This window comes from Loxodonta africana, chromosome 26 (assembly GCF_030014295.1).
Source record: "Loxodonta africana isolate mLoxAfr1 chromosome 26, mLoxAfr1.hap2, whole genome shotgun sequence".
Classification (NCBI taxonomy): Eukaryota; Metazoa; Chordata; class Mammalia; order Proboscidea; family Elephantidae; genus Loxodonta; species Loxodonta africana.
The window spans coordinates 34,493,251-34,505,591 of record NC_087367.1 but is presented as its reverse complement, the minus strand read 5'-3'; the positions used below and the strand labels follow the sequence as shown (position 1 = coordinate 34,505,591).

Below are 12,341 nucleotides of genomic sequence, written 5' to 3'. Positions count from 1 at the left end.
GTTAAAAAAAAATAGAAAAAGAAATGATGAAGTAAAAGAGCTGAACAGAAGATTTCAAAGGGTGGCTCAAGAAGAAAAAGTAAATTAATATAATGAAATATACAAAGACCTGGAGTTAGAAAACCAAAAGGGAAGAACATACTTGTATTTCTCAAGCTGAAAGAACTGAAGAGAAAATTCAAGCTTTAAGTTGCAATAGTGAAGGATTCCATGGGCAGAATACTGAACGAGGCAGGAAGCACCAAAAGAAGATGGAAGGAATACACAGATTCACTGTAGCAAAAAGAATTGGTCAACATTCAGTTATTTCAGAAGGTAGCATATGATTAAGAACCAAAAGTACAGAAGGAAGAAGTCCAAGCTGCATTGAAGGCATGGTAAAAAACAAGGCTGCAGTAATTGATGTTTCAACAAACGGATGCAGCACTGGAAGCACTCACTCATCTCTGCCAAGAAATTTGGAAAACAGCTACCTGGCCAACCGACTGGAAGAGATCCGTATTTGTGCCCATTCTGAAGAAAGTCGATCCAACAGAATGTGGAAATTATTGAACAATATCATTAATATCACAGACAAAATTTTGCTGAAGATCATTCACAAGCAGTTACAGCAGTACATTGACAGGGAATTGCTAGGAATTCACCTAAAGCACAATAAAAAAAAAATTATATATATAACATTAAATTATAGGGAGTAAATAGTAATTCCTAGTGGGAATTGGATAGAAGACAGAATATGGCAAACTAGTGGGTATTCTAAAAATAGAAAATGTGAAAATGTATAGAGGTAGGAATATAGTAATTAGAATAGTAGGAGACAAAACTTAGAATTAGTTGAGTGACACAGTAGAAGACCAGACAAAAAAGTTAAGAATTTTGTTTTGACAGCAGAGTGAAAGGAAGCAGTTACATGATTCAGAGGACCTGAAGGAATTACATACAATGGTAGCTTCTTTTGGTTTTTGGATGCTAAAACAAATCTAAAGAGAGAGGGACAGTAAATTCAGCCTATGAAGAAAAAGTCTTGACTTTGTAGAAATATCAAAGAATTGACTGAGAACCAGTAAACCTATACTATGGAATGAAAATGTAGTGTTTATTGTTACATTAACTTAAACATGGTAGTATGTACAAAATATACCATGATGTGTAGTAGTTGTTTTCCTGTTAATTACTAATTCATTTTCAACTAAGTTTCTACGAAAACACTTTAGCCAGGTGTAGCTAAGATAAATAGTATTTTTTGTTTGATTCAAGTGTCATTAAGTTCTGTCGATCAAAACAGAACTCATGGTGACTTTTCTTGAATGCCCTACTACAAATGAAGAAGTATTTTTAGTTTAGGATTTACTTTTACCTGTATTTTACTTTCTGCTGGTACATGCTGTCAATTTTGACTGCAAGATAGAATGTTATTGTTCTTAGGTGGCACTGAGTCAATTCTGACTCAGCGACTCTATGTACAACAGAACAAAACACTGTCTGGTCCTGTGCCATCCTCACAATTGTTGTTATACTTGAGCCCATTGTTGTAGCCACTGTGTCAGTCCATCTCCTTGAGAATCTGCCTCTTTTACACTGACCCTCTATTTTACCAAGCATGATGTCCTTCTCCAGGAACTGATCCCTACTGATAACACATCCAAAGTGTGTGAGACGTAGCCTTGCCATCCTTGCTTCTAAGGAACATTCTGGTTGTACTTCTTCCAAGACAGATTTGTTCATTCTTTTGGCAGTCCGTGGTATGTTCAATATTCTTCGCCAACACCACAATTCAAAGGCATCAGTTCTTCTTTGGTCTTACTTATTCATCATCCAGCTTTCACATGCCTATGAGGTGATTGAAAACACAATGGCTTGGATCAGGTATACCTTAGTCCTCAAGGTGACATCTTTGTTTTTTAGCACTTTAAAGAGGTCTTTTTCAGCAGATTTGCCCAATGCAATGCATCTTTTGATTTCCTGATTGCTCTTTCCATGGGCATTGGTTGTGGATCCAAGTAAAATGAAATCCTTGATGACTTCAGTCTTTTCTCCGTTTATCATGATGTTGTTTATTGGTTCATCTGTGAGGATTTTTGTTTTCTTTATGTTGAGGTGTAATCCATTCTGAAGGCTGTGGTCTTTGATCTTCATCAGTAAGTGCTTCAAGTCCTCTTCACTTGCAGCAAGCAAGGTTGTGTCATCTGCATAATTCAAGTTGTTAATGCATCTACTTTCATTCCTAATTCCGAGTTCTTCTTCATGTAGTCCACCTTCTGGGATTATTTGCTCAACATATAAATTGAGTAAGTGTGGTGAAAGGATACAACCCTGAGACATAACCTTTCCTGACTTTAAAATACGTGGTATCGCCCTTGTTCTGTTCGAATGACTGCTTCTTGATCCATGTTCAGGTTCCTTATGAGCACAATTAAGTGTTCTGGTATTCCCATTCTTCACAATATTATCCATAATTGGTCATGATCTACATAGTTGAATGCCTTTGCGTAGTCAATAAAACACAAGTAAACATCTTTCTGATGTTCTCTGCATTCAGCCAGGATCCATATGACATCAGCGATGATATCCCTTGTTCCACATCCTTTTCTGAATCCAGCTTGAATTTCTGGCAGTTCCTTGTCAATATACTGTTGCAGTCGCTTTTGAATCATCTTTAGCAAAATTTTACTTGCATGTGTTATTAGTGATATTGTTTGATAATTTCTCCATTCAATTGGATTAGCTTTCTTTGGAATAGGCATAAATACGTATCTCTTCCAGTTGGTTCGCCAGGTAGCAGTCTTCCAAATTTCTTGGCATAGATGAGTGAGCGTTTCTAGCGCTGCAGTCGTTGTTGAAACATCTCAATTGGTATTCCAAGGTAGAATGGGTATTAATTATTGAACATTTACTTATAAATACTGCTGCTTTATCCCCCAAAAAGTTTATTTAATTCTTATAGTCATCCTCTAAGAAGATGTTATCCCCATTTTACAGATGAGTTAAAAGTAGGTTCTCAGGGACACTTACTTGAGTACTGTGGTCTCACTTCAAACATTGTATACTGCTTCTCAGTACTAGGTAAGGTCCTTCCCCCCTCCCCCCAGAATACTGAAAATCGGATTCTATTAAGAAAAAGAAATCTTTATGCCAATAGGGGCTTCACTAGGGTTGATGTCGTCCAGCGCAGTAACTAATGGTGTCACTTCCGCATGGACCTCCTCCTGTACCAGATCATACACAATCCTTAGTAATGTTTCTTTTTTTGTACGAATGTTACTTGTAAATTGTAATTGCTGTATAACACTCCTTCCTTTCCGTTAACTACTACTTCATTCTCAGAAAAGGTATTGATCTAGGTGCACAAATACTAATTACCACAATATTGTAGTAAAAACACCAGAAAATTTGACAAAATCAGCAACTATGAAAATACCAGCAGCAACAAAAACAACAGCACATGCAGAGGAAACCACTTGATTGGAAGTGTCACTGTAATTGAGTAATAATGACAGCTCTGACAGGAGCTCATTAGAAAGTTCAAAAACTAAATCAGGATAGAGTTTTAGCCTTGTAGGTATATTATTACATATAAGCTGAGCTTACAAAAAATGTTTTTGTTGTTATAACTAACTTCAGGGACATTTTTATTTTAAAAATAATAAATTTTTGCTGAAACACTGTACAAAAATTTTTATAGACAGTCATTTTGGTATCACGGCCTTTGACAGTGTCACCTGGTACAGTCCACATTCCCCTAGTGGTGCCACTGCATCCCAAGGTTTTACTTTTAACTATTTCATGCCCAGTCTTTTATGGGCTGTAATAAAGTGCATGCACCAGCGGCGCTGGTGGCGGAGTGGTTAAAGCGATAGACTGCTAACAGAAACGTCGGCGGTTCTAACCCACGGTCTGCCCCTCGGGAGAAAGATGTGGCAGGCTGCTTCCCTAAAGATTACCGCCTTGGAAATCCTGTGGGGCAGTTCTGCTCTGTCCTATAGAGTCACTAAGAGCCAATGGCAGAGGATTTGGTTGTTGGGGGCATTTAATAAATCGTGCTGTGAAATAAAATGACTACTCTTATCGGATAATCCTGGGCTCCAAAAATTCCATAATATGAATATCCTGGCTCCTAAATAGTTGAGGTCACTGTAGAAAAAAAAAAAGTGGCTTTTATCTACCTCCAGAAGAGTACTTTTGGTTTTTCTGAATAGATAGAAGATAACACCTAGTGTGTTACCCAGTAAAAATTGTGAGAGTCTGTGCCATTAATATCCTTTGAGTTTAATTCCAAGAAAAATTTGTATCTCCTCTATTTTAAACCAAGTAGACTCTAAATCTGAGAATAATATTTTTTATTATTGTTTGAACCTATAACAGCCTGAAATTTATAGAACTGTGTTTTGTCTCAAAGGAGATGAGGTAAAATAAATAAGTCCCTTGTTATATATTTGTGATGAGAATTTAAATTTTTTCTCTGCCTTTGTAGAAAAAATAAGGATTAAACCTCACCCACCTTAATAGAAGATGATAATTATTTAAAAGAGAAGGGGGGAAAGAGCTAATAACTATGCCCTGACAGTTATTTCAGAGGTGTCAGATTTGAATTAAGGGAAAGTATATATAGCCAGAGGAAAAACAACTTTCTTCAATGGTATGTTGTTGTTAGGTGCTGTGGAGTCAGTTCTGACTCTATGCACAACAGAATGAAACAATGCCCGGTCCTGAGGCATCCCTACAATCCTTGTTATGCTTGAGCTCATTGTTGCAGCCACTGTGTCAATCCACCTCGTTGAGGACCATCCTCTTTTCCGCTGACCCTGTACTCTGCCAAGCATGATGTCCTTCTCCAGGGACTGATCCCTCCTGACAATATATCCAAAGTATGCAAGACACAGTCTTGCCATCCTTGCCTCTAAGGAGCACTCTGGTTGTACTTCTTCTAAGATAGATTTGTTCGTTCTTTTGGCAGTCCGTGGTATTTTCAGTATTCTTCGCCAACACCACAATTGAAAGGTGTCAGTTCTTCCATCTTCCTTATTCATTGTCCAGCTTTCACATGCATATGATGCGATTGAAAATACCATGCCTTGGGTCTTAAAGGTGATATCTTTGCTCTTAACACCTTAAAGAGATCCTTTGCAGCAGATTTACCCAATGCAATGCGTCTTTTGATTTCTTGACTGCTGCTTCCATGGCTGTTGATTGTGGATCCAAGTAAAATGAAATCCTTGACAACTTCAGTCTTTTCTCCATTTATCATGATATTGCTCATTGGTCCAGTAGTGAGGATTTTTGTTTTCTTTACATTGAGGTGCAATCCATACCGAAGGCTGTGGTCTTTGATCTTCATTGGTAGGTGCTTCAAGTCCTCTTCACTTTCAGCAAGCAAGGTTGTGTCATCTGCATAATGCATGTTGTTAAGGAGTCTTCCTCCAATCCTGATGCCCCGTTCTTCTTCATATAGTCCAGCTTTTCATATTATTTGCTCAGCATACAGATCGAATAGGTAGGGTGAAAAAATACAACCCTGAGCCACACCTTTCCTGACTTTAAACCAATCAGTATCCCCTTGTTCTGTCCAAACAACCGCCTCTTGATCTATGTAAAGGTTCCTCATAAGCACAATTAAGTGTTCTGGAATTCCCATTTTTTGCAATGTTATCCATAATTTGTTACGATCCACGCAGTCAAATGCCTTTGCATAGTCAGTAAAACACAGGTAAACATCCTTCTGGTATTCTCTGCTTTCAACCAGGATCCATCTGACATCAGCAGTGATATCCCTGGTTCCACATCCTCTTCTGAAACTGGCCTGAATTTCTGGCAGTTCCCTGTCCAATCACTGCTTCAGCCATTTTTGAATGATCTTCAGCATAATTTTCTTGCGTGTGATATTAATGATATTGTTCTATAATGTCCACATTCGGTTGGATCACCTTTCTTGGGAATAGGCGTAAATATGGATCTCTTTCCAGTCAGTTGACCAGGAAGCTGTCTTCCATATTTCTTGGCATAGATGAGTGAGCACCTCCAGCGCTGCATCTGTTTGTTGAAACATCTCAATTGATATTCCATCAATTCCTGGAGCCTTGTTTTTTTGCCAGTGCCTTCAGAGAAGATTGGACTTCTTCCTTCAGTACCATTGGTTCCTGATCATATGCCACCTCTTGAAATGGTTGAACATCGACTAATTCTTTTTGGTATAATGACTCTGTGTATTCCTTCCATCTTCTTTCGATGCTTCCTGCGTCGTTTAATATTTTCCCCATAGACTCCTTCACTATAGCAACTCGAGGCTTGAATTTTTTCTTCAGTTCTTTCAGCTTGAGAAATGCCAAGCGTGTTCTTCCCTTTTGGTTTTCCATCTCCAGCTCTTTGCACATTCATTATAATACTTTACTTTGTCTTCTCGAGAGGCCCTTTGAAATCTTCTGTTGATTTCTTTTACTTCATCAATTCTTCCTTTTGCTTTACCTGCTCGACGTTTGAGAGCAGGTTTCAGAGCCTCCTCTGACATCTGTCCTGGTCTTTTCTTTCTTTCCTGTCTTTTCAATGACCTCTTGCTCTCTTCATGTGTGATATCCTTGATGTCATTCCACATCTCGTCTGGTCTTCGGTCAGTAGTGTTCAGTGCATCAAATCTATTCTTCAGATGGTCTCTAAATTCAGGTGGGAAGTACTCAAGGTCATATTTTGGCTCTCATGGACTTGCTCTGATTTTCTTCAGTTTCAGCTTGAACTTGCATATGAGCAATTGATGGTCTGTTCTACAGTTGGCCCCTGGCCTTGTTCTAACCGATGATATTGAGCTTTTCCATCATCTTAGATTCATACTTCGTGCATTCCAAGTTCCAGTTATTAATGGATGTCTGCAGCTGTTTCTTCTCATTTTGGGTCATGCCACATCAGCAAATGGAGGTCTCAAAAGCTTTACTCCATCCACATCATTAAGGTCAACTCTACTTTGAGGAGGCAACTCTCCCCCAGTCATGTTTTGAGTGCCTTCCAACCTGGGGGGCTCATCTTCCAGCACTGTATCAGACAGTGTTCCACTGCTATTCATAAGGTTTTCACTGGCTAATGCTTTTCAGAAGTAGGCTGCCGGGTTCTTCTTCCTAGTCTATCTTAGTCTGGAAGCTCAGCTGAAACCTGTCCTCCATGGGTGACCCTGCTGGTATCTGAATACCAGTGGCATAGCTTCCAGCATCACAGCAAATGCATGCCCCCACAGTTCAATGGTTTATTCAGTTTCAAAATGTTCAGAATTGTGAAATCCTTGTCTTCAGGATTATGCAGGTTGATTTTTTTGTAGTCGACCATGGCCTCAATAACATGGTCATTCCGCGTCATGTTTAACCACATCTACTTTTACTCTTACGTCAGATGTATTTTAGGTACATATTCCCATTTTTACTGTTTTCCAAGAAAATATGCCCCTTGACTTCTAAGATACTTATCGGTGACACTGTTTAATCACCTCGTCTAATAAAAGTGTGATTACTGTTAATCTTCTTTCAGGCATAAAGAGGGTAAGTGGCATCTGATCCATTCATGCCTCCAAAGATGGTATATTAGCTTTTTATATAGCTATATATTTTTTTTTATATTAGCTAGGAACAGTATATTGGACAGGAATGAGCTCTATCTACATGTGCTACTTCTAGAGAAACAAGCCTCCTGGTATAAAAGGGGGATGGTTAGATAGAGCTGGTCTTAGAGCCATGAGACCACCTTGCCCATGAGAGTTTCCAATAATAAGGTTTTTCTGATACTTTGGAATTAAAGTCTAGCTGCGTTATGCATAGTTTTCTTGTAAGTGAGTGTTGTGAAGAGTACATGGCTAGTTTTATGCTGTTTTCAATAAGGACAGTTTGAGCACAGTAATATTAAAATTGATAATGGGATGTCTACAAAGAAATTATTTTTTAGCATTTTCAGGAAATAGGATTTTCACATCTATTTTTGTTTTTCAAGGATTTAAGATAACAAAACACAAGATATATAAATATAGGTCTCTACTGTACCTAATTTAATTTTTCTTTGTTAAAAATATTTCAGTGTCATAATTCTTAACATCAATATTAATGGTGATAGAAACTTGTGGAAGCACACATTAAAAGAAGCTCTTGCTGTGTAAAATAGGGTATCAGTGCACTGATAGTAAAAATGCAGTTGTAACTATTTTCTTATTTTCCTTTTTCTCAGGTGTTAGTGTCTGTTCAGTCCCTTATATTAGTAGCTGAGCCGTATTTTAATGAACCAGGATATGAACGGTCTAGAGGCACTCCCAGTGGCACACAGAGTTCCCGAGAATATGATGGAAACATTCGACAAGCAACAGTTAAGTGGGCAATGCTAGAACAAATCAGAAACCCTTCGCCATGCTTTAAAGAGGTATGTTCAGGAAAATGAGGCAAGTAAATTGTTAAGAGACATTGTAGAATACAGTTTTTTAGTATTATACTCGCTTTTATATTTAGATTGTGGTATATTTAACTTTACTGTAGTTTTTAGAGTTAATCCTAAAAACTCACTGATACTGTATTGCAGATGAATTTAAAAACCTGCGTTCTAAAAGGAGTCTGACTATATTTGGGAACAATTTTATTCCTTATCTCTAACTACTATCTGACTGTCTAAATAAGTTACTAAAATGTTCCTTATAGAGAATACTCTTTTGTTGAAGGTCAAGATACTTTCTAAAGCTTTCTTGAAAATAGAAACTTTGTTCTTAAACTAATGAATGTGTGTAAATGTTAAAGAGAAGATATTTTCTTCTCTTTAGGAAAAGATTGGACTTACTGAATTTCTAAAACCGGTCTTTATACTTTCAAGTGCTTTTCTTTCACATCCTGAAGCATAGCTTGTTCCTATGATTTGTTGTCTCTCTGTAACCCAGACCTTGTCTCTCTGTAGTCTGCCTAAAATATGATTATCCTTTTCATTTGTCATGTCAGATTACTTCAGCATCACACCTTGCTTTAACTATGTCCTAAAACATTTTTCTTTCTTAAAATTGTTTCCCTTAATCTTCAGTCTCTTAAATTATGAAAAAAACTGAACATTTTAAAGGAAATATTAGCATATTTACCTAACAGAAAGTCGACCTTTAATATAACTGAGCAGATGTTATGTGTGAATGAGTGCTCTGAATGCCCTTCAGTGTACTGAAGACCTTCTCTTCAAGGAATAGCATTTATGAATATGCTTCTCAAGCTCTGGAGAAATGTGAAAAGAACATTGCTTTTTATTATTATTACTATTAAATGGATTTACAAGTCACTGTTAATTTGAATGACTAAGTTGCATATTTTGTTTTTGCAGAAGCTTGCCTTTTGCCTTGCAAAGTCCTGAGAAATCACTTTTCTAATATTATGGGAAATACAAACATGCATTTCTTTGTGCTCTTGAGCAAATATTCTGTCCCTTTGCAAGCTTTGGGTCGCTCTTATTAAATAATTCATTTTGTAACACTTAGAGTTTTATAGACAGAAAAACATTGCAGTGACTTTTAAATTTTATCTTTGTAATTTCACATACTTTGTCTTTTAAATTCCGACCTAAACATATTTTCTTCTGTCCTTTCTTTTTTACTGTAGGTTATACACAAACATTTTTACTTGAAAAGAGTTGAGATCATGGCCCAGTGTGAGGAGTGGATTGCAGACATCCAGCAATACAGCAGTGATAAGCGGGTAGGCAGGACTATGTCTCACCATGCAGCAGCTCTCAAGGTGGGTAAGAATTCCTAATACTAGCCGTGTTGGTGGCTTTAAAAGAAAAGTTGTATATTCACTGGCAGAGCCATGGCCAGCACAAGGTAAATGGGGAGAAAATCAAAGAAATTTTAAATTTGTTTAGGTTCAGAGGCCTAAATTGCTACCCAAAAACCTGTGGAGGAGGTGCATTCCTCTGACAATGAATTGACAGTTCCTAAAATTAAAAATTACTGAAAGTGAAGAGAACTTGAAACATTTACTGATGCAGATCAAAAACTACAGCCTTCAGTATGGATTACACCTGAAGATAAAACAAAAATCATCTCAACTGGACCAGTAAGCAACATCATGATAACCAAATAAAAATCAAACCCATTGCCATCAAGTTTATTCCCTCTCAGTGGTCCTATAGGACAGAGTAGAACTGTCCCATAGCGTTTCCAAGGAGCAGCTGGTGGATTTGGACAGCCAGCCTTTTGGTTAGCAGCTGAGCTCTTAACCATTGCACCACCAGGGCTTCAACATCATGATAAAAGGAGAAAATATTGAAGTTGACAACGATTTCATTTTACTTGGCTCCACAGTCAATGCCTATGGAAGCAGCAGTCAAGAAGTCAAACGATGTATCGCTTTGGACAAATCTGCTGCAAAAGGCCCTTTAAAATGTTAAAAAGCAAAGATGTCACCTTGAGGACTACGGTGCACCTGACCCAAGCCAGGGTATTTTCAGTCGCCTCATGTGCATGCGAAAGCTGGACAGTGAGTAAGGAAGACCGGAGAAGAATTGATGTCTTTGATTTATTGATGAAAAATATTGAATATACCATGGACTGCCAGAAGACAAACAGCTCTGTCTTGGAAGAAGTATAGCCAGAATGCTCCTTAGAAGTGAGGATGGCAAGACTTTATCTCCTGTACTTTGGACATGTTATCAGAAGGGACTGATCCCTGAAGAACATCATGCTTGGTAAAGTGGAAGGTCAGCAAAAGAGAGGAAGACCCTCGACATGGTGGACTGATACAGCAGCTGCAATGATGAGCTGAAGCATAGCAACGATTGTGAGGATGGCGTAGAACCAGGTTATATTTCATTCTGCTGTACATAGGGTCATTATGAGTCAGTACCACTGGATGGCACCTAACAACAGCAACAACAGTATTTACAAACGAAAGAATTTATATGTATTTATGTATATGCCCACTTCTCACTTATCGACATGGTTAGGTTCCAAAGGCCAGGTCATTGTGGGAAAATCGGCATTGTACATAGGGTTCAACTCATTCTGTTGTACATAGTGTCTGACTTAGAACTGACTCCATGGCTCCTAGCAACAACAGTGACATTAAAAATGGACTCAGTGACCAAATCAGTGGAGTTTTGTAGAGCTCTTTGAAGATGATATCGGCAAAGGGTGTTCCATGAATGACTTCTTTTACTCCTTTAGTCCTTCCCTAGGCTTCTTAACTTCCAGAATTTTATTACTTGGAGTAATAAGGGAGATCCCCACGTGTCTGTCAGTTTGTTTTACTGTGGGGCTTGCGTTTTGCTGTGATGCTGCTGGAAGCTATGCCACTGGTATTCACATACCAGCAGGGTCACCCATGGTGGACATATTTCAGCCAAGCTTCCAGACTAAGACAGACTAGAAAGAAGGACCTGGCGGTCTACTTCTGAAACAGTTAGCCAGGAAAAACCTTATGAATAGCGGTGAAACATTGTCTAATACAGTGCCAGAAGATGAGCCCCTCAGGCTGGAAGGCACTCAAAATATGTCTGGAGAAGAGCTGCCTCCTCAAAGTATAACATTTGCCTCATGTTTGTCTCTTCTACTACACTTTGCTCTGTAGAGTATCCTGGTTCTTCTTTTTCTTTTAACTCTTTCAGTGTGTTTTTTATTCTCCTGAATGATTGTGTACCTGAAGGATTAAGTTTTGACCCTTGGCTATTTTATTCTATTTCTCTTTCTCATTGTTATTTATACCCCTGATTTTTTCCGTTTGTTCTTTAAAAGTGACTCTTCAAACTGTTGTCTGCTCTGAGTTTTCTCCTTGAGTACATTACTGACATTTTTCACCTGAACGACCTGTTACTACCTGACTGAGATTTAAATTAGCACTTACCTGCCCTCAAACAAGTTTTCTAGCTTCCTGTGTTTACTTAATTTTAAACCATTTTTCCCTGTCCTAAAATCTTCATATATATTGCTTAAACCTCCTTCACTCTCTGTGCCTGATCAGTAATTAGGTCTTGTCAGTGCTGCCTTTGCAAGAGGACGCCTTCCTCCCTTTTCTTCCCCCTTATTTTTATTCCATTCTTATAGGTTAGTCCGGTTGACCAGCTTCCTAGTACTAGTTCTCCCCCTTCCAATGCTTTCGATAGAGCACAACCAGATTGATCTTCCCCAGACATGTTTAGGTATGTCTTTCCCTTACACAAAACCTCAGTGGCTGAAGTTGTTTCTTTGGTTTTAGTGTCTTGCTTATATCCCAGATTTATTTACTCTGTTGTTTCTGAGTCACCCTGTCCTGGGACTCTACATCCATAACTCAATACAAACTTACCTCATCTTAACAGTACATTTGCTGTTGAGTGTTCCTAGAAAAAAGTATGCAGCTGTTTGCCTTGATCCACAGTAA

The 12,341-nt window shown here is 38.2% G+C and overlaps 1 protein-coding gene across 13 annotated transcripts in view; it reads left to right on the top strand.

Moving 5' to 3' along the window:
- Positions 1 to 12,341, top strand: part of BIRC6 (baculoviral IAP repeat containing 6) — a 582,018-nt gene that overhangs the window by 560,281 nt on the left and 9,396 nt on the right. For all 13 annotated transcript variants that reach the window (XM_064277234.1, XM_023555261.2, XM_003416066.4 and 10 more), the window contains 2 exons: positions 8,191 to 8,379; positions 9,585 to 9,719. In XM_064277234.1, the coding sequence (XP_064133304.1) occupies positions 8,191 to 8,379; positions 9,585 to 9,719 (324 nt within the window). The remainder of the gene's footprint in view (positions 1 to 8,190; positions 8,380 to 9,584; positions 9,720 to 12,341) is intronic.